We start from the raw sequence: 19,441 nt of genomic DNA, 5'->3' as shown, positions 1-19,441 counted from the left end.
GGGTTATAATTTTGAGTAATAATAATGCTCCGCTGCTGCTGCATCTGCATGCATAGTAATGTAATCAATTTGTGAAAGCAATAACCACGTGGCAATAAAGGATGGCAACCACCGGATTAATGGAACCTTAAAATCTGGTTTTAATAATGCATTAATGAATTGGTGAGATTGATTCACAATTCTTGACTCTTTTTTCAAACTCAACTGAAGCAACAGCAGGAAATGGTGGTGGTTTAAGGGATGTACGTGCCCCAAAAACTAAGTAGCCCCTAGCTCTAAGGTACAGTATGTTGGTTGATATAATTAATTATAAGCTTTCATTAACAAACATATATACATATATGGTGCAGATGAGTCGGCAGTCGACAGTGGTGTCGGTACTAATTGTACTATAAGGTTTACAATTATAATATTATGATTTCTCACAAATAAAAACGCAAACTACAACTTTATACATACACATGAAATATCTTAAAAGTACAACTGGGGCTGGGGACTCTTTCTTCTCCCTTTTAGTCTTTAATTAGTGACAAAATTAAAAAGAAAACCCCACGTCAGAGGAGGAAAAAGCGGCATTAATTTGGGGGACAGGAGAGAGGTGAAGGAGAAGACGACAGCTACAAGGAGTGGTAGATACGGTAGGCTACGCCATGCCACCTAATATATCTAAATCCACATGTGAACAATGGCCGTCCAAGAAATACACCCCCTCACTAATCACTCTTACTCTTTTTTCTTCTACTACTTGTATCAATCACCCCTTCTCCCTCCCTTATTTCATGTGATTGCTCTTATAGATACCTACCAACAATACACACACACACACACACAGCGAGAGATGAGGAGGGCGAGGGTCCCTCATCCATCAAAATATTCATGTGCAATCCCTTGTTCTTTTTCTTCAATTTTGGGCACCCTCTCTTGATTTATCAGAGAAAATTATAAGCTACCAATATATATCTAATATAATTATGTGAAGAGGGTTAGCTAGGGTCCCACACTCACCCACCCTACCCTAACTCCTCAACCTTTTATATATAGCAACCAATTCCACTCCAACACATCTATACATACATATATGTAGAGAGAGTACGTACCTGGTACCTCCCATTGCATTACACTAAAATGCCCATCATACTCCAATATATCCCAATATCTACTACTCTTTTCTTCTTCTTCCTCTTCTCCTTTCACCAGATTCATGGATACGGTGGTGGTGGGCGAGTACTCTCACATGGATCAGGCTGGCAAACTGCCCATGCTACATTTTATGGAGGCTCCGATGCTGCTGGCACAATGGGTACCCTACAATTCGGTTCTTTCGTCACCACCACTATCACACATTACATAATATAACTACTGTTTTATTAATAACGCAGGAGGTGCGTGTGGATACGGAAATTTGTACAGCCAGGGCTATGGTACAACCACTGCTGCCCTAAGTACTGCACTGTTCAACAATGGGTTGAGCTGTGGGGCCTGCTATGAAATGAGGTGCAATGATGACCCTAAGTGGTGTCTTTCCGCCACCATAACTGTCACCGCCACCAACTTCTGCCCTCCAAACTACGCCCTCGCCAGTGACAATGGCGGCTGGTGTAATCCCCCTCGGCAGCACTTTGATTTGGCGGAGCCTGCCTTTCTTAAAATCGCGCAGTATCGTGCTGGCATCGTTCCTGTCGTCTATAGAAGGTAGTTAAACTATATTCATTGCCTGATCAGCCCCTGAATGAGTGGTATTGTAAAGCAATTATTATATAGTTATTATACACCAGCTTAACATCACATTCTAACAGCTGTACTACGTACGTATCTAGCCTACTTCATTATGTTCATCATCAGCATGCATGCATCCATCTTCGGAATTTGGTTATTTTTATCTGGATCCTACGTAGCCCATTAATGTATACTAATAAAGAAAGTGAGTGTACAAATTGTGCAGAGTTCCATGCGTGAAGAAAGGAGGAATGAGGTTCACGATCAACGGCCATTCCTACTTCAACTTGGTGTTGATAACAAATGTTGGAGGGGCAGGTGACGTGCATGATGCGTGGATTAAGGGCTCCCGCACCGGATGGCGGCCCATGGCCAGGAACTGGGGTCAAAATTGGCAAAGCAATTCTTATCTCGACGGTCAAGCTCTCTCATTCCGGGTCACGGCCAGCGATGGCCGCACCCTAACCGCCAACGACGTCGTCCCCCGGGGATGGCACTTCGGACAAACCTTTGAGGGCCCACAATTCTAATTGCAAAATAACCAAGCAAGCAAGCGCATATGTATGTAGTATTGTCTTCGACCTATTGCAATGAATATACATATATATATGTGCCCTAATTTGCTCTTCTGTTTTTGAAAAGAATAAGGAGCAAATTAAACACACGCATATATGTATATATATATATGAATATGAAGCAGCCACAAGACCATTTACGTAATATCACATACATAAGTTGTAATTTACAAAGATGGATGTTGCATGTTGTACGTACATACATCATATATATATATGTAGTCCTTTTATAATTCGTTTAAATAAATCGCGTATATGTATATATATTATCTTTCTCCTTTATACCAAAAAGATGCACAATTGTTAATTTAAATTAATTCTCCAGGGGAAAAACAAAGATGGCATGATGAGCAGGACGGTCTTTGATTTGTATATATGTGATCATCAAGTAACAAAACAAGATAATTAATTATTATATTTCATGAAATACAGCATGTATATACATATAGTTCATGTTATGATTTACTTTAAATTTTTCATTTATAAGGAATAAATAATTATATGTTATTTTTTTAATTTAGAATAATTATATGTTATTTAAAACATATAAATATATGAGACACCAAATTATTCAGGCAAAGCCTAATAGTACATATATAAATATATATTTATTTTTGGTGAAGCTATAATTAATGGGTAGGAAAGATTATTATGTTGGTGCTGGGTGTACATAATTGAATTGAAAATGGTATTGGTAGGGTTAGGTGGGAAGAGGCTTATGCCTGGCCTTGTCAATGAATTGATTAAATAATTGCAGATGGAGACTATCCAATATTGTTGCAATTGAGAGAGAGAGAGAGACAGGTGTGCCCCGTGTAGTTATTCCAAAGAATATGGAGACAAGTTATATGCATCCAAACCAACAATCCATTCTTACCCCCCTCCCAGACAAAATACATCCTGTTCATCAAATTCCATATGCCCCCCCCCCATCAACAACAAATACATTCTACACCAACATCATCAAAACCACTACAAATCTCAAACTTCCAACTCAGTAATTAAGCAATGAGTACTTCACTCTCACTACAATTCTCCCTTTCTCTACCCCCAGCTTCCCACCTGTCACCAACCAATGACCCGGTGGATTTTCTGGCCCCTTGCTCATTTCAGACATGTCGACAAATTTCGCCAACTTGTTGCCCGCATAATCCTCCCCCGAACTTGAACTTGACTCATCATGGCTGTTCCCTATCGAATTCCCTTTCTTGGGCTTTTCATTCGGAGCATGGTCCCATAATGATCTCCTAATCGTGCATCCTGGAAGTCTCGAGTATAAGAGCTTCATATGCAGGACGTTTCTTGAGCCGAAATCCCACACTCCTAGCTGAGCCCCCGTCACTATGTAAACACCAGTGAGATCACCAATGAACGTTTCTGGGTTCTCGATTGGTGCAGTGCTCACGTGGGAAAACTTTTTCCACTTCACCGGCTCAAACCATCTGCTGTCCTGTTCTTCTGGACCCTGCCATTTTGGAGCACCTATAGCGACATGCGTGTCCCAGTATGGCTGGAGGATCTTGGGAAGAGATGCCAAATGTTGAAGATGGATACACAGCCGATTCTGTTTAGATCCTTCAAGACATAGTCGCATGCCAGTCACAGGCTTCCGTCCAACTGAAATCTGCATTCATGCTCAGCTAAGTAACTAGTATAAAATATATCCAAAAGACAACTTTGATAAAATAAATTTTAAATCATATCCAAAATAGCTACATCGATTAAGTCTTGGTACTCCAGGACAAAAGAACATGAATTGTCATGCAATCTTATACTTAGTATAGTGCCAGCAAAAAACTGCATGAATAAATATATGGTTCAACCCAAAAGAAGGTTACATATACATTCTACACAGACAACAGATACTGAAAATTCCACTTCACTGCTTTTTCATTAGATCATCAAATGAAACACATTGCCTAATATTAATAATAATTGCAGTCTGTCAGTATGTACGTGCCCTTATATCATCACTAGATGAGCACTTACTTGCTCTTGGCTGACGTATAGTTTTTGACCCATCATGCTGAATTGTAATGATGGGCAAACAGGTTCTTTTCTTTGTTGTCCAGGAAACCTGTCCTGTATAGGTGCCCATATCCGAGGCACCTGAAATTCTAGGAAATATCTTAGTTCTTCAATCTGAGGCTTATCTGCGCAGATAACCCAAAATATGATTTCAGTAACTATTGGATTAAAACCCCCCCATTCCATCATTTTCATATTCCTGATACAAGTGGAAGAACAATCTGAAGGAAAAGATGCCATACACTCTAGGTAGAGAGCAATGGCACGTGCCAAATGCTCCTTTCCCCTAACTCCATCAAGGAGTTCTGTTATCGGAAAGAATGACATCTCAATGACATCTGGAGAAGATCGCACTGTTCTTGCCCATTGAGTGTGGCTCTGTTCCAGATCATCCCCTCCTCTTCTTCTGAATATGACGGTAACATCCTGCACATCAGAAATAATCAGATAAAATCATGGTGAAAATTAATGGAATTATTCACCTAATAGTCACGAAATTGAGTGTACTATAAACCAATCCATCGAGAATGCTAAATATAATCTCCTCATCTTACGATAATACCAGAAATTTATAGGCCAAAAACAGATTGGAAAAACAATCAATAAAACTTTCAAGTTATGATTTCGGAAACAATGTAGCAGAACCTGCACCAAACTAATTGGCATACCAAACACAAGCTGCAGCTAGTTGTCAATTAATCATCATTATCAATGTTCAAAGTTCCACGAGCTCAAGCTCTTTGCAGAAAAATGTAGTTATTTCGCCATAAAAATTCCATTCAATAGGAGGGAGAGGGAGCAAGTGGGAAAAGTAAGAAATGAAATATACAAAACCATCAGTCTTGTTTTGGGGAGATAATGGACTAACATACTTCTTTGCCACTCCCAGAGAGGTAAGGTGCGCCAGCTGGTTGCGGGTATATCCCTTGGCTGTTAAACAAGGATGGATCGCTGCCCTGGAAAATTCCAATAGGGAGAGAGAAAAAGAGTTCAGACACAACAAATGACATGTTAGTACCGTCACAAAACTGGTTTGCTTAAAAGATGGAAGAAAAGCTGGACCAGGAAACATGGAGAAAAAGTTGAAGAAATGACAAGGAAGAACGCAAGGAAACTAACCTTATCCTTGTATTTTAATAGGCCTGAACTCGTAAGGCTTTCTGGACTGGAAAACCTTTGGTTTCCAATATCTTGAACATAATTCTTGATTTCCATGATAGAGAGAGGTGACAAGAGGTGTTGTTTCACATAGATTACATCTTTCCCGCCAATAGTTACAGATGTAATAACATGCGTACCAAAGTTTTCAATGAAGCTGTCAAGCATAAAACAATCAGATCGAGCTAAATATCCTGTATAAAAATATGTATATATTTCTAACTTCTACCTTGCTAAGGCTGGTGGGTCCCAGGACTTTGGAACTGCTCTCCGAACATTTTCACTTAAAACAATAGGTGAATTAACAAGCTGAATTTTAGCAAGTGGAATGAAAAAACCATCCATGCAAAGGGACTTTGTAGAAGCAGCATCTATATGCCTGGAACTGGTAAAGCTGAATGCAGCATTGAAGCTACCAAGTGGAGTATGTCCTGAGAGACTAGCCTTTTTGTTGAAATATTCCACCATCTGTATTCATGTTCCATGTAGATTGCATAAGAAACTCACAAACTATGAAGATATTGGCCTTGGTTCAGAGTGCTAGATGGAAAAGCAATTAACGAGAAAATGAATTAATGTAAGTTAACCAACGTCCCAAGTTGGGTTACTGAGTTCTGCTCTTGTCAGTGGAAATCTTTAAATTTTTATGCATCCAATAGATGGCAAAGGATGTGTTGGAAGAAGATTCATAGAGACATTTCAGTAACCCAAACTAGCCATTGTAAAATACGAATCTCTCCGTCCAGTTAAGGTGAACATTAGTGATAACAAGCATCCAGAAGAGCTCCAATGGCCCGTTATTTTTTCACAAGATCCCACTGTTCCATTCAGCTTTCTATTTCACGGTTAACTGAAAGGGAAGGGAAATATGCTCTTTAACTGAACCTAACCAATAACCTGTTGCTGCTCAAAAGGATATATTTAAATATTACCATATATCCACACTATTTTCAATTACCATAGTGTTGCCTTCAACATCCTGTCACTCCTGTATACACAAGAGAAACTGAAAATTGTGTGTGATCTAATACTCTTCTCTACCTCAACAAAGATGCACCCAATCTAGTGAGTTGCTATGACACCATTGCATTAACCATATCATTTACAAGACCACAATATTAAGATTGAGTGTTAGAACATTAAAACTCAAACAGATACTCAATAATAGTAAACAGAGCAGCAGGTTACTGTACTTGTAGCATCATACCCTAGGCAACAACTATGAGAAAATAGCAATGTCAACGTAGAAGTCTAAGAAAAGAATTTTCAACTAGTAAAACTTCAACCGTGTAGACTTAATAACATACCTCATTATAACTGCAAACACCAAAGCCATCACGACCACCTGCCTCCTGCGAATTCTTAATGTCCCTTGGAACATTAGGAACAACTAAGTTATCAGTCAAATATAAATCCCTGGTGTGCTCTTCATCAATATCCACAATTCTTGACCCTGCCACACCTTTACAATAAAGCAACCTAGTATCATAGTTGACATCAAAGCCCCTTCCCAACGCCTGCACTGAATTTATGGCTGTATGCAAAGCTGCCGCATTTTCTCCCATATCATCACATCCCCCCACCTTCCCAGAAGAGGGGAAAAACTATCAAATTCAGTATCACAGTGGAATCCGATATAAACCCAAGAAACCCAATTAAACCCAAACGAAAAGTAACACTCTGAACAATCAAGACCCGATTTTTTCTACTAGGAGAGAATTAACCTCAATTTCCTTGACAAGGGCCCAGATAAAGTTTTGGTTCAGCAAGACAGGACAAAGAAACCATATAATTTAACCATTGATTACAGCTTCAAACTTGTAGATCAGATAACCATCAAGCTCAATCTTCATACCAAGTCTTTCCCTCTCTCTAGGAGTAATGGCAAACGTACAAAAGAATTGGTGTTTCGAGGCTGACCAATGACAAATTACCAAGAAAGATTTGAGCCCAGAACGAAAAGGCGTCCACCTAAAGCGTAAGTTTTCCCCTAGATCTTGAATCTCCTCACCTCAGATTTTTCCAGGTTTTTCATTTGCTCCCGACGTATGAAAACAGAGAGAGAGAGAGAGAGAGAGAGAGAGGAGAGAGATTAGCATCTGTATCTAACAACGCCTAAAATTGATTCTCTCTACTGTACTGTGTCTCTCTGTGTACTCCTCCTCCTATCTGAACTATAGTTGCGGGTTGACTCTCCAGTCATTATTTTCTAATTTTACTTTGCATTTCTACTAACAAGTGCACACGTGGTCTCAGTAAGTATCTCAACCGTTTCCGCATTGGATGATATGTTGGGAACGGCTAGGATAGTGGCACGTGGGTTGACTTCGACTACGTCGATTACTGATTATATATGTCCGGTCCGGTCCGGTCCGGTTCGGTGGCTCATACTTAAATTTCTAATTGCTTTAAAACTACAAGTTGAACCTTTTTCCATCAGTAGGAGAATTTGTAACATCTCCTGATCGTGTTCTTGTTTCTTTAATCATTCATTAAGAAAAATATTCAGCCCCTATTTATTTTTGAAATACCCTAATTTTATTGTTTTATCAATCTTAACTAGGATGTAGATAGAAATTAAGGTAATATTTAGCGGTGTGGTTATATTGCAAGTCAAGAAATAAAAAATATTACTAGTGATAGGCAGTCAGCAAAGCAGAATCACATCAATCAAGAAAGTAATGTGAACTCAAAATGCTTTTCTCCTTGTTTGTTTAGAAAAAAGAGTGTGAACTGGGACCAGGCCGAAGGTTAAACACGTTGAATTGAATCACTCTGAAAGTCGGAACCAGCAAAAATATCCAATGAGCAAAATTATAAGCCGCTGTCAGAATCTTGATTGAGCAATCCAAGTTTACAGCAACAAAATTTTCATCCACTTCCAATTCAATTCGGACCAGTTTGAAAAATTCATGGAAGATAATAATGTTCCCTGCTGCAATTTTTAAGAGATTCTCCGGAACGGAGATATTGCTAAGTACATTGATCTACACAGGTTCTCCACCATGAGGTCCGACTGAATTGATTTCCCCGATGCAAACAAGTAAAACCTACTGCATCCGTTCCCCCCAAGCTGGCAACCCAAATACAACTTATCAAGTTTACCCTGTCGCTACGAGTTCAAGGCCTTCTTTGTAGCAAAAAGTTGGCGAAGGAAAGCAAATTTCCCTTTTGCTCGAGTAGAGAACTCGATAATGGCACCATTATTTGTCAATTCACCGTCAGAGGAATTGGTTTCTGGCAAAGATGGTGGAGTTGGTCTAAGTGTAAGGAGAAATTCATTAAGCATCCGAATGATCTGGCTGAAGCTGGGACGCATATTAGGATCTTCAACCCAGCATGATTGAATTATATAAGCAAGCTCAGGTGGAGTGTCCTCTGGAAGACTGGGCCTCTCTTGCTGCATTTTGCAAATTAAAACGAAATACTAATTTGTTATTTCATATGAATAACTTCAGTGCATTTTTCCAACTAAGAATAATGGCATAAACAGCTCCATATGCTACAGATGATCTCACTCAGATATGGGTAGCATCCCATGAGGAAACTGAATCTTATGGATAAAACATTCTCAAGACCAGATGATAGAAACATCATTTTTCACTAATAAGAGCTAGAGATACATGTCAGACAGGGAGCACACAACAGAACTAAAGGTACATCAAGCATATCAGTACAATAACTGAACCTCAGATGGGGAGCGGACAATAGAACCAAACGTGTATCAAGCATATCAATAGAATAACCGAACCAGAGACCCCAAAAAAGTTCCACATCAGACCTTTCGAAAACCATGAAAATTAAATGAATATTTAATACAGACAGCAATCCATGACATAAATTTAGACACTATTCATAACCTGGCACTTTAGTATAACACGATCCAAATCTACCCTCCCCCACAGTACTGGTCAATATATCTCCAAAATCAATGACACTAGTGCTGAAATATGCAATCATATGTGTCAAAATACTAGGTAGTAAACATGACTGTATTCATTTGCTTCGTAAATCCTTTACTATGATACAGATCAAGCTAGTTCATGATTTCATGTTCTCAAGTTTTCACCTCATTGCTCACCTTCAACTAAGATTATTAATACAATTTGCAACACTAGCAAGATACTTGAGCTCAACTCTTGTCATTGTTCTTTAGAAATCAAACTAACATCAAGCGTTTTAAGCTCATTAAGAAATTCAATTTAAGGTCATATGTATTTTATGGCTCGGCTTGATTCATTAACATATACTCTCATGCTGGCAATCTGGAAAACCTGAACTGACATGACATTGGGTTAGCAGCAACCTCTCCTATCTGTAAGAATTTCCCCCTAATTGGTGCAGCAAATTACTGAAATATGGATTCCTCAGGTAACATAAGTTTTACGTGAGTCACAGAACAAAGTTATAAAATTTTGGCTATACAATTGGGTTTTTGTATTAGCATACACAATTTCTGTTTTCATGAGTTCAGTTTCCATTCTAACGGGCTACATTTTAAGGACTGGCGTTGCTCTTACTCACTGTTTCAGTTCCTACCTCAAGATTATTAAGGTAAGGCATAGCTTCGTAACATTTTGGGTGCCATGGCCACATTCAAAAACAAAAACTGATATGTATGCTTTTAGTGAAAGGGTAAACTTATTTCTGCACCTTAAAAGCAGCAGCATAAGCAGCCTGCAAATTTGACATTCCCTCAAATGGCATACGATTCGTCAGTAATTCCCAGAGGACAATGCCAAAACTGTAAACATCAACTTTGTTATTGTAATGCTTCTTCTCCCCCTGACGAAGTGTCACAGTACTGTATAACTGCAGAGTCCCATCCAGTTTATTAGTCAGCAATTCATAAGCAGGTCCTGGAATAAATTTATGAACATAAAATACATCTCTAGAAAATCTATTCTTTCAATTCTCGACATTTCTGTTTGTGGTTCACCACTAAGGACTATTGCAATGAAAAGTGTGAGAAGGGAAGAGGCATAGAATAAGAGCGAGAATAACATTCATTTAGACAGAGGAAAATGAATTTGATAAAAAGTCTCTCATTGGCTACTCAAAATAAAGCATGCAAACCTCAGGTGCCATCCAGCGGTACGTCCCAGTTTCTGCAGTCATCATTTCAGTGACTGATTCTTCTCTCGCAAGACCAAAATCTGCAAGCTTCACAGACTTTTGATTCTCCGTAAGCAGCAAGTTGTCTGCACCATAGTTTTCATGTGTATGTCTTCTCAGATACAAGAACAAAAAGTCACAATTAAGCTATACAGAATTTGAAGAAAAATAGATACCACAAACAGCACACGTAATGGTCGTGTAGCAGAAGCATGGTATCTGGAACAATAGGTGACCAGTGACATTGTGTAGAATTGCAAATAAAATGAGAAACATGAGCTCAAAAAACAAGAATCTTAATCTTCATGATGTGTGATAAAGAGCCAACTTTGAATGACTATTTAGGAGAATACAAAGAATGCCTCTGGAGATAGAGGATAGAGAATGTATTGCTGTTAGCATGTTACAAATTACAGCAAAAATTCTTATAAAGCACAGAGCACCACAATACCAGGTTTTAGGTCTCTATGGATAATTCCATTTGCATGTAAACATTCCATGGCTCGAGCAATATCAAGAGCAAAATTTAATGCCACGTGCAGATCCAACTGCTTAGGACGGATGCTGCCTAGATACTTCCGAAGTGACATCCCAGGCAACAACTCAGTAACTATCACCATCAAAGGATCCTTGCAAGCTCCAATAAACTGCAGAAGGAATTTTGAATCGTGCCAAGTGAAACAAGATGCAGAGATCAGTGAATACAGTTTGTGACTTGCAGCTTGAAGAAAAATAAAGGTTCTTGCACTATCACTGCTTTCAAAGCATGTCAACATCAAGGTAACTACTCACATCCATAAGGAAAGCAGAGCACCGTAGTTAAGTGAAAACAACAGACTTCATCAGGCAGTCTCACCTTCACAAGGTTCTCATGCTTTACTCTAGACATCATTGTCACTTCCCGAACAAACCTACTCTCAAGGACACTTCTCTCTTCAGATGTATTCCCACAGTTAAGAACTTTAATGGCAACAATACGGTCACCATACCTGTAAAAAGAGGTGCATACACTCCAGTTAAATAATAGATAAGTTGGAAACCAAAGTAAATGAGTTAAGCATGCATGCACAAGAGGTGACATGATCAGCAATTGATAAAGTTTCCATCTGTACTCAAGGATAGAAGACTACCGGACATTTATGCAACAGAAATGTGCATCAAGAAATTTAACAAATGGAAAAGTACTGTGTTGTTATATAAAACCACAATAAGAGTGCTTCAGGAGAAATTGAATGAAATGAAAATATGCAAGAAATTTGAATTCAGATATGGCCAACCGCTGGGCAAAAAAGAGCACCATCTTGGGCCATAAGGTTTTGTATTATACAATTTTTCTTTTACTTTCACATCAGAGTATTATTGCACTTTGTCATGAAATTATATAATTATTGATAAGTAAAATAGGATGTGATTCACATAATCAAATCATTTGCGTGCCACATAAAACACATAGGCTTCAGCAAAAACGACAAGTAACCATTTTAAAATGCATAAAAGATTTCAAAATTTTGCATTTCTGGAAATTGACAAGTAGTTCATACAAAGATAGAATAAAACTTGAAAAAATATAATCACGAGAGAAGAATTACAGACGGACCTTCCTTGATAAACTTTTCCATGGGCTCCCTCACCAATTTTTGACCCAATAAAAAGGGATTTTGGGTCAACAAGCACTCTAGCATCAATGCATAAATCATCCTGGCCCGTGATTGATCCCTGGGATGAAACTCCTTCAACTGATATCCTAACCGGCTTCTCATACTTGCCTTCCTCCTTTTTTCCTCGGCTCTTACCACCAGAACTCATGGTTGCCCACCCCCACCCCCTAAATTATCCCAGAATGCCTCATCACAACCTCAATAAAGTAGTTTGAGAAGAAAAGCCATCCTCATTCAAATCTCAATTCAAGAAAACTTCAACACCGACGTCAAGTTAATAACTTAGCTCATGTCAAAATTCACCATGCACGATTCAAGTAAGTTGCATCCAACAATCGATTGAACAAACACCCAATACAACCCAATAAATTCGAGCCCCGATCACTGAAAATAACCCCCAAAAACGTCCCCAAGAAAAAAAACAATTTTCTCCCCCGCTAAAGAAAAGGTGTTTTGGTTTCTTAGGAAAAGAAATTGAAATTCGTAGGAAAATAGAGGTTGAAGGTGAAGCCAAGGTGGAAGTGAATGCTTAAATAAGAGCAAATAAAAAGAAAAAAGAAACCCTAAAGGAAAGCAAAGGGAAAAAGAGCTAAGAGAAGACTTACAGTAGCAGCCACTGTTGTATACACACACAAACATGCACACCAAATATGGGAATTACACAAAAGTAATCAAATGGAAAAATTATGTGAATTGTCTAGAAATCCCAAGAGACACAAAACTAATTTAGCTTGTAAATATATGGAAAGCATTTTGAAAATTTTGGATTTGGTCCTTTTTTATGGTTGTTGGGATGAAGATATTCTGCTGAGTATCTTTTGATGAGTCCTCAGGAGAGAGAGAGAGAGAGAGAGAAGAAACAAGGGGGAAATATTTGCAAGGAAAATGAAGTATACTGTACGATGTTGGTAGTAGCCAATGAGGAGGGAACGTGTGGGGAAGCCGGGTCCCATACATGATTGCATCACCTATTGGAACGAGGATGGGATGGGATGGGATGGGTTGGGTTGGGTGAGGTGAGAGTACATAAACTCATATTATAAGATGATGAAAGTGCATTACGCATATATAGAAATTGGATTGTTAAGGATGGCGCCTACCCCACTTTTCAAATTATACAAAAATTATAAGAGTAAATTACGAAAATTAATTCATGCAAAACCAATACTACCACTCCTACATTATAAAATTAAAATTATAATTTTTTTTCCAGTAATTATAACCATAAAAAGTAATACAAACTTGGGGTGTTAAAGTGATTTGTGGCCACTTAATTAAGTAAAGCTAGCTAGCTCCTCATTAATTAAAAACATTATCCATTTATTAGCGTAGTTGCGTACACATGCAGAAATGCACACACACGTACCCCTCATTAATTTTGTTAGTGGACTTCCGTAAAACCAATTTCTTAATTAATTAATTAATGCTATTAGATCTATATATGTTGGCAATTAATATTTCTAAATCAATTAGGGCACCTGCCTTCCACTATATATATATATATACTAATGTGTGTCCCGTGATATATGCATTGATTAAATTAATTAATAATTAAAATATATTTTATAAAAGTTCTAATTATGTAAAAATAAAATGAAAGAGATTTTTTTAAATTAATAATACAAATAAGTTTTATTCTTCAGATTACATATATAGCATAAATTAAAAAACTTAAAATTCATAATTATGTATAAAAAGATATATATATATATATATGAATAGATTAATCAGAAATACATATATCCATAATTAATTTTGAAAATGAAGTGATATGATTAAAGAAGCTTATATAGTTTGTTATGATTGATTAGCAATTAATTTGGTTATAATGTAGGTAGCTAGGTAGGTTCAATCATGCATTTATAATTATCATTCAAAAACAGGTTGAGTGGAATCATGACTTCAATTATAATAGAAAAAACACAAGGATATTGTGATTGTGCATCTATCATATATTCCATGTAAATTAATTATTTTTATTTTCGAATGAGGTGACTGCCCTCGCACCCTCCCTCATCTCATCTTTGCCTAATTAATTTATTCATTTGCATACACCTATATGTACCTGTTACAAACAAAACAAATCAAATCAAAACAAACAATAATTAATTAATGCTCACCAAAAACTAAAAGCCATTTACACTCAAATCATCAAATGGGTGTGTCCCAGAAATTAATAATTAGTATCAGTATCAAGAATCAAGCAACCAGGTTAGTTCCTGCGGAATCATCCTTTTCCCCCACAGCCGTTGTTAGCTCTTCAGCCCTCTTAGCCTCATGCTTCCAATCAGTCCTAGCCAATGTGTACAGCATCATACTCATACATGCTGCTTGAGCCGCCACCAATCCCATCCACAGCCCCTGAAACCCTTGCTTCAGCTTGAACGCAAATACCGCTGAGCACGGCAACCCCACCAGGTAAAACGCCGCTATGTTTATCCTCACCCCCACTTTCGGCCGCGCCGAACCTGTCAACCCCCCGCATGCCGCCGTCTGAGGAGCGTTTCCTATTTCAGCCAACCCCAGAATTGGAAGCACTGATGATATTAAAGCCAACACCTGAGGTTCGGTTGTATATAGTTTTCCCCATAATGATCTCAGTACCACGCTCAACCCGAAAACCGAGACGCCGTAACCGACGGCGATTAGGATTCCAATCATTGCTGCAAGCTGCGCTCGAGCAGGATGTGCGGCCCCAAGCTCGTGGCCAACGCGCTGAGAAATGCTGAGCCCCAGAGAAAATGGGAAAACGTAAACGGTGCCGGTTGTTTGGATTAATATTCCCATAGCCGCCACACATGACTCCGGGTTGGGAAGCAAGCCGCTGAGGAAGAGAATGATTTCATACCACCACCATTCCAGACATACCTGACACACGCTGGGTAAAGCCAGTCCCAATAACGGCTTCCATCCGTGGATAATCGAGCCAAGAGTGGCGCCAACCCATGGCTTTATGGCGGCTTTTGAGAAAATCAGATAAATCCATAGGCCAATATTCATGTTGAGAGAGTAAATGACCGAGGACAACGCAATGCCCTTAACTCTTAAGTTCAAATATGTAACAAGAAAATAAGTTATAGGCAAATGAAGAGCGGAAACACAAGTGGCAATGATGGTGTTGGGTGAGTTTAAGCCCTGAGTTCTTAAAAATGTGCGGAGAGGAATTAGATTAGCATGAGTTAGCAATTCGGGAAGTGAGATGACTAGGTAACTTTTGGCAATTTTGCTGATCACCCGATCCTGGCCTAAACGATGGAATACGGGCTCGACGTTGAGCCAGAGCAAAGCCATGGGGATGGTGGCGACGAGGAGTAGGATGACAGTTTTTATGTATGTTTGGCTGAGAACTGGCCAGCGCCTGGCGCCGAAGGCTTGGCAGCAAATGGGATCCATGCCCGTGCAGAGACCTTTCATGACTGAGAAACCAGTAACGTTGGCAAAACCGACGGCTAGTGAGCCCCCAGCAAGTTCAGCCTTGTCCATGTGCCCCAAGAAAAGCATGGAGATTATGGTTTTGGAGAAGTAGAGCAATGTTGTGAGTGCCACGGGACATGCTACCTTCCCTAGTGCGAATAGCTCTTCAACTGCCTGCCACCACGGAATCCAATCCCACCATGTTCACAATTCAAAAACCAGGCTTGTCAATACAAAATCAACCAATTAAGGCAAAAAAATATTATATATATTACTTTGGAAGATTCAACTTTATCAACCATGCATGCATATTGGATACCTGACATAATGCTTGATTTTTAATTGTTTCTGAAATTAAAAGAAAAATGCATATATAGCAAAGAGATTAATTTTATGTTGTTGAGTGAAGATTGACATATGCATTTCATGAGTTGGCACTAGACTGGAACCAAGATTTCCAATACTAGGGACGACGAGGACACTGCAAAATTAATTATATTATTTATTTCTTTAATATTACAATATTCAAATTAAGATCTCAAGTCCATGAATTAATTATACAAGCGAGGTAGCAGTAGCAGTGGTAGTACCACATGAACACAATTTGGGTCAAGAGAGGGTTTAATTAGTATTATAATAATACTAAGAAGCGAATGCTGAATGTCCAGCTCAGCCAACACTCATCATCAACTCCTACTCATCACTCTTATATAATAATAAAATTGTATTCCTTCTGCCATATTATTTCATCATCTTTATATAATATTATAATTTTTTTTTTCTTTTTTGTATACTACACTTTTCCTTCCCTGTAACTTTTTGGTTGTCTTGTACTCTCTCCCAACTCCGAGATTGGTGTCTGTCGTAAGCAGTGATGGGTAATATTTTCTTGAAATTAATTACAATGAAAGAGAAAAATTATAAATGTGTTTAATTTAAATGATTCTAATTGTTTCTTCTCTAGCAGAGATGTGAATATATAGACATTGGAAAAGTTGAAGGAAATTTTCACTCTTACGTTTATTTTATTTGATCTCTGATCCTAGTCTTTTATGTGAGTTAAATAAAGTAGAAAAGTGACGATGATCAAGGTATATACTAATAAAACGTAAAAGAATAAAGGAATATTTGTGTGTGTGTATATATATATATATATAAATATACATTTGGAGTTTCAGAAAATACACAGTTTATAAAATCAGCTAGGGTTTCACAATTATTTATAAAATTAAGGGGAAATTATATATGAAGTGTATAATTTGTGAAGAAATTGGGTCCTCAGACTCATGAACCGAATTAAGCCAATTAAATGGAACCCCGGCTTCACGTGTCAATTTATTTAATTTGGTGTAACCCATTCTTAAAAATGACAAGATTTGATGTAAAGTAAGTAATAAGCATATAAGTTTTAAGTAAGTAATTCAGACGACACCACAGGCTATCATTAGACCCATAAAAATCTGAAAAATTTTAAGAGATTGGAATGTATGGGTGCTGATGTAGCAACACCTGGATGAATGCTTGTGGTGGTAGGGCAAACAATTATTACATCCTCATTAATAAATTAGCATGCTTCAACAATATTTGCTTTAAACATTAAGACCATATACAGAAACAGAAAAAAAAAAAAAAAAAAAAAGAGAAAGAAAACCAGGAATTACCACATCAAAACATGTCCAAAAGCAGCTTTCAAATGTTTTTCTTTTTCCTGATATGGCGGGTTCGCGTTTATATTTGCATCAAATCATGACTAATTGATCGCTAACTACAAAGTCAAAAGATGAGCTGATAATAAATATGAAAGACAAAATCAGGCATATATATATATATATGGTCTCCCAGTCCCAGCACATGTGAGCCTTTCTCCACCAAATGCCAAGAGCTGAAGAAGAGAATATATACACTAACTATCCTATACTTGTGTTTTTATCAGCCATATATACCTACATCTGATCAACAATTATATATAAATACATGCTAAATTTTGCATTCAAATTTCTACTCCTCTATTCCATTTGCTTGTGCATTTCACACAACAATTAAAACAAGTGGAATACGAAACTCAGCACATTATAAATTTGGTTTGATGGATTATAATAAGAAATGACAAGTAGAATGGACGTGAAAGTTTTCGCACGCAGAGAGAGGCAAAACTTTTGAACTCAAAACTGAAAAGGCTACTTTTTGAGCAGGAAGCAGTATAGTCTCGTATATGCACCTTGGCCTTGGTGGCAAACAAGTTAAGAAAATGACTCCGATGCAACTTTCTCGGACAAACAAATAGAAAATAATTAATTTTTCCAAACAACAATAATGAATAATGCTAATTCACATTCGTCCTTGTCATGAAATGAATGAATGTAGTGGTGCATACCTCATTCAAGGGCACTCGTCGGAAGAAAGGGCAAAAGGATCCTCCATCTCCATCTCCATCTCCATCTCTCTCTTGTACTGATTTATTTCTTGTTTCCGCATTGGTTTCGTCGACTTTGATCTCATCACCCTCACCACTAACTCCGCCGGCACTAAAGCTTTGAAGTTGGAGTTCTGGAGATTCACTCATTTTGCACATGACTGTAGCTGCACAAGCTAAGAGACAAGAAAAAGGAGAGAGGTAATTAAGATCAAAGGGAGCAGAAGAAAGGAGGTGGACGTTGAACGAGAGCAAGGGTGCGGATGGAACAACTGGAAGACAGAGGATAATACAAACATCACTACATTACTTTATACTATCTCCTCCTATATAATTAAATCATCACCCTTTTTGTGTTTGTATTTATCCTAATTTTAGTACCTAGATTGCATATGCTAACAAATATATAGTATCAATCAAACACCCAAAACATATATATATACTAATCATCAGCCCAACCTTAATGTTTTCAAAAATGTGTCCTCTCTTGATATCCTGAGGAAAAACATCAGCCAGCTGCCTTGCTAGATCTTGACATTGAAACACCACAAGACGATTAATGCATTCGGACATTGACCGTGACATATGCGATATGTTTTAGCAATATATATAAGTGTAAGTGTGTGTGTGTATATATATATATATATAGCTAGAAAGATAGAAGCAGAGAGGGAGAGGCAATTAGGTCCTGATTTATATACGCCAGATGAACACTTTGCTGGTGTCTGTGATCAAATCATAATACGTACGCACACTATATTATTTCTTTTTCATTTGCTTTAATTTCCAGGTGGATGCTGATTTCTTTAAACAATATTAATGTCTTTCATCTGCTCTCAATTATACATCTTTTTCTTTCTTCTTTTAATTAATATATATATAAACATATTCATCAATCAATTAATCATCCTTTTTCTGTCTCATGTTATGTATTGGTAATTAATTAATTAGTAAAATCTTTTAATGTACATATATTAAGATTATTAGCCGGTAAAAATCAAATGATTGAAGAATAATATGTAGGGATATATATATATGTAGTTAAACCACACTTGTTCTAATTTTCTTCTTCTCATTTGTATAGCTATAGCTAAGTAGGTAGCTCGCAGCAGCATATGCTTTACTGCCAGATAAGCTAAAAGTACTTGGCAACTACTTAAATATTAATTACAGGAAATGACAACACTTAAATATTAATTATATATTCTTGTTTAAATAATTTCTTTTTCTTTCTTGTTTAATTGTATGCAAGATGCATATAATTTGCACACTGCGTACAGTACTACCCCTAATTAAGCATTTGTTACTGTGAGCCTTAATTTTATTGGTGATAACCAAATGTCGCTCTCAAAATGACATGAGAC

The 19,441-nt window shown here is 37.6% G+C and overlaps 4 protein-coding genes across 6 annotated transcripts; 1 reads left to right on the top strand and 3 right to left on the bottom strand.

Annotated features, from left to right (window-relative positions):
• The first annotated feature begins 1,061 nt into the window (after positions 1-1,061).
• Positions 1,062-2,538, top strand: LOC105174655 (expansin-A4). The gene is made up of 3 exons (XM_011096828.3): positions 1,062-1,300; positions 1,380-1,692; positions 1,943-2,538. Exons 1-3 carry the CDS (start codon positions 1,126-1,128, stop codon positions 2,244-2,246), a joined length of 792 nt encoding a protein of 263 aa, XP_011095130.1. The 5' UTR covers positions 1,062-1,125; the 3' UTR covers positions 2,247-2,538.
• A 492-nt stretch (positions 2,539-3,030) lies between these two features.
• LOC105174654 (MACPF domain-containing protein CAD1) lies at positions 3,031-7,666 on the bottom strand. Its single transcript, XM_011096827.3, has 7 exons — positions 6,785-7,666; positions 5,707-5,945; positions 5,439-5,634; positions 5,192-5,275; positions 4,562-4,745; positions 4,281-4,444; positions 3,031-3,915 (listed from the first exon to the last, which is right to left on the bottom strand). Exons 1-7 carry the CDS (start codon positions 7,040-7,042, stop codon positions 3,286-3,288), a joined length of 1,755 nt encoding a protein of 584 aa, XP_011095129.1. The 5' UTR covers positions 7,043-7,666; the 3' UTR covers positions 3,031-3,285.
• A 616-nt stretch (positions 7,667-8,282) lies between these two features.
• Positions 8,283-13,105, bottom strand: LOC105174653 (Protein kinase superfamily protein). The gene is made up of 6 exons (XM_011096826.3): positions 12,190-13,105; positions 11,449-11,581; positions 11,044-11,239; positions 10,554-10,678; positions 10,131-10,289; positions 8,283-8,877 (listed from the first exon to the last, which is right to left on the bottom strand). Exons 1-6 carry the CDS (start codon positions 12,396-12,398, stop codon positions 8,590-8,592), a joined length of 1,110 nt encoding a protein of 369 aa, XP_011095128.1. The 5' UTR covers positions 12,399-13,105; the 3' UTR covers positions 8,283-8,589.
• A 1,092-nt stretch (positions 13,106-14,197) lies between these two features.
• On the bottom strand, positions 14,198-18,736 carry LOC105174743 (MATE efflux family protein). 3 transcript variants are annotated; one of them, XM_020697997.2, is made up of 3 exons: positions 18,537-18,736; positions 18,039-18,253; positions 14,198-15,838 (listed from the first exon to the last, which is right to left on the bottom strand). In XM_020697997.2, exons 2-3 carry the CDS (start codon positions 18,234-18,236, stop codon positions 14,450-14,452), a joined length of 1,587 nt encoding a protein of 528 aa, XP_020553656.1. In that variant the 5' UTR covers positions 18,237-18,253; positions 18,537-18,736; the 3' UTR covers positions 14,198-14,449. The 3 variants fall into 3 exon arrangements, with proteins under 3 accessions (XP_020553656.1, XP_088731448.1, XP_088731449.1); XM_088875322.1 differs by lacking the exon at positions 18,537-18,736 and having other exon boundaries at positions 18,039-18,453; XM_088875323.1 differs by lacking the exons at positions 18,039-18,253; positions 18,537-18,736 and adding an exon at positions 17,326-17,990.
• Between the last annotated feature and the right edge of the window lie 705 nt (positions 18,737-19,441).

The sequence above is a fragment of the Sesamum indicum genome, linkage group LG11 (assembly GCF_026168435.1).
Source record: "Sesamum indicum cultivar Baizhima isolate 11 linkage group LG11, ASM2616843v1, whole genome shotgun sequence".
Classification (NCBI taxonomy): domain Eukaryota; kingdom Viridiplantae; phylum Streptophyta; class Magnoliopsida; order Lamiales; family Pedaliaceae; genus Sesamum; species Sesamum indicum.
The sequence above is the reverse complement of the archived record's forward strand: the minus strand, read 5'-3'. Positions and strand labels throughout refer to the sequence as shown.

What these genes read in the sequence shown, in the direction of transcription:
- LOC105174654 (XM_011096827.3), bottom strand. Translation starts at nt 7,042, where the DNA reads ATGGGAGAAAATGCGGCAGCTTTGCATACAGCCATAAATTCAGTGCAG. An exon ending in GACCCACCAGCCTTAGCAAG is followed by an intron (nt 5,635 to 5,706) that starts GTAGAAGTTAGA and finishes TATGCTTGACAG; the next exon opens with CTTCATTGAAAACTTTGGTA. An exon ending in TATTAAAATACAAGGATAAG is followed by an intron (nt 5,276 to 5,438) that starts GTTAGTTTCCTT and finishes GGAATTTTCCAG; the next exon opens with GGCAGCGATCCATCCTTGTT.
- LOC105174743 (XM_020697997.2), bottom strand. Translation starts at nt 18,236, where the DNA reads ATGTGCAAAATGAGTGAATCTCCAGAACTCCAACTTCAAAGCTTTAGT. An exon ending in GACGAGTGCCCTTGAATGAG is followed by an intron (nt 15,839 to 18,038) that starts GTATGCACCACT and finishes CCGTGGTGGCAG; the next exon opens with GCAGTTGAAGAGCTATTCGC.
- LOC105174653 (XM_011096826.3), bottom strand. Translation starts at nt 12,398, where the DNA reads ATGAGTTCTGGTGGTAAGAGCCGAGGAAAAAAGGAGGAAGGCAAGTAT. An exon ending in GGAAAAGTTTATCAAGGAAG is followed by an intron (nt 11,582 to 12,189) that starts GTCCGTCTGTAA and finishes CTCTTTTTACAG; the next exon opens with GTATGGTGACCGTATTGTTG. An exon ending in ACCGCTGGATGGCACCTGAG is followed by an intron (nt 10,290 to 10,553) that starts GTTTGCATGCTT and finishes GGGACTCTGCAG; the next exon opens with TTATACAGTACTGTGACACT.
- LOC105174655 (XM_011096828.3), top strand. Translation starts at nt 1,126, where the DNA reads ATGCCCATCATACTCCAATATATCCCAATATCTACTACTCTTTTCTTC. An exon ending in CGATGCTGCTGGCACAATGG is followed by an intron (nt 1,301 to 1,379) that starts GTACCCTACAAT and finishes TTAATAACGCAG; the next exon opens with GAGGTGCGTGTGGATACGGA. An exon ending in GTTCCTGTCGTCTATAGAAG is followed by an intron (nt 1,693 to 1,942) that starts GTAGTTAAACTA and finishes CAAATTGTGCAG; the next exon opens with AGTTCCATGCGTGAAGAAAG.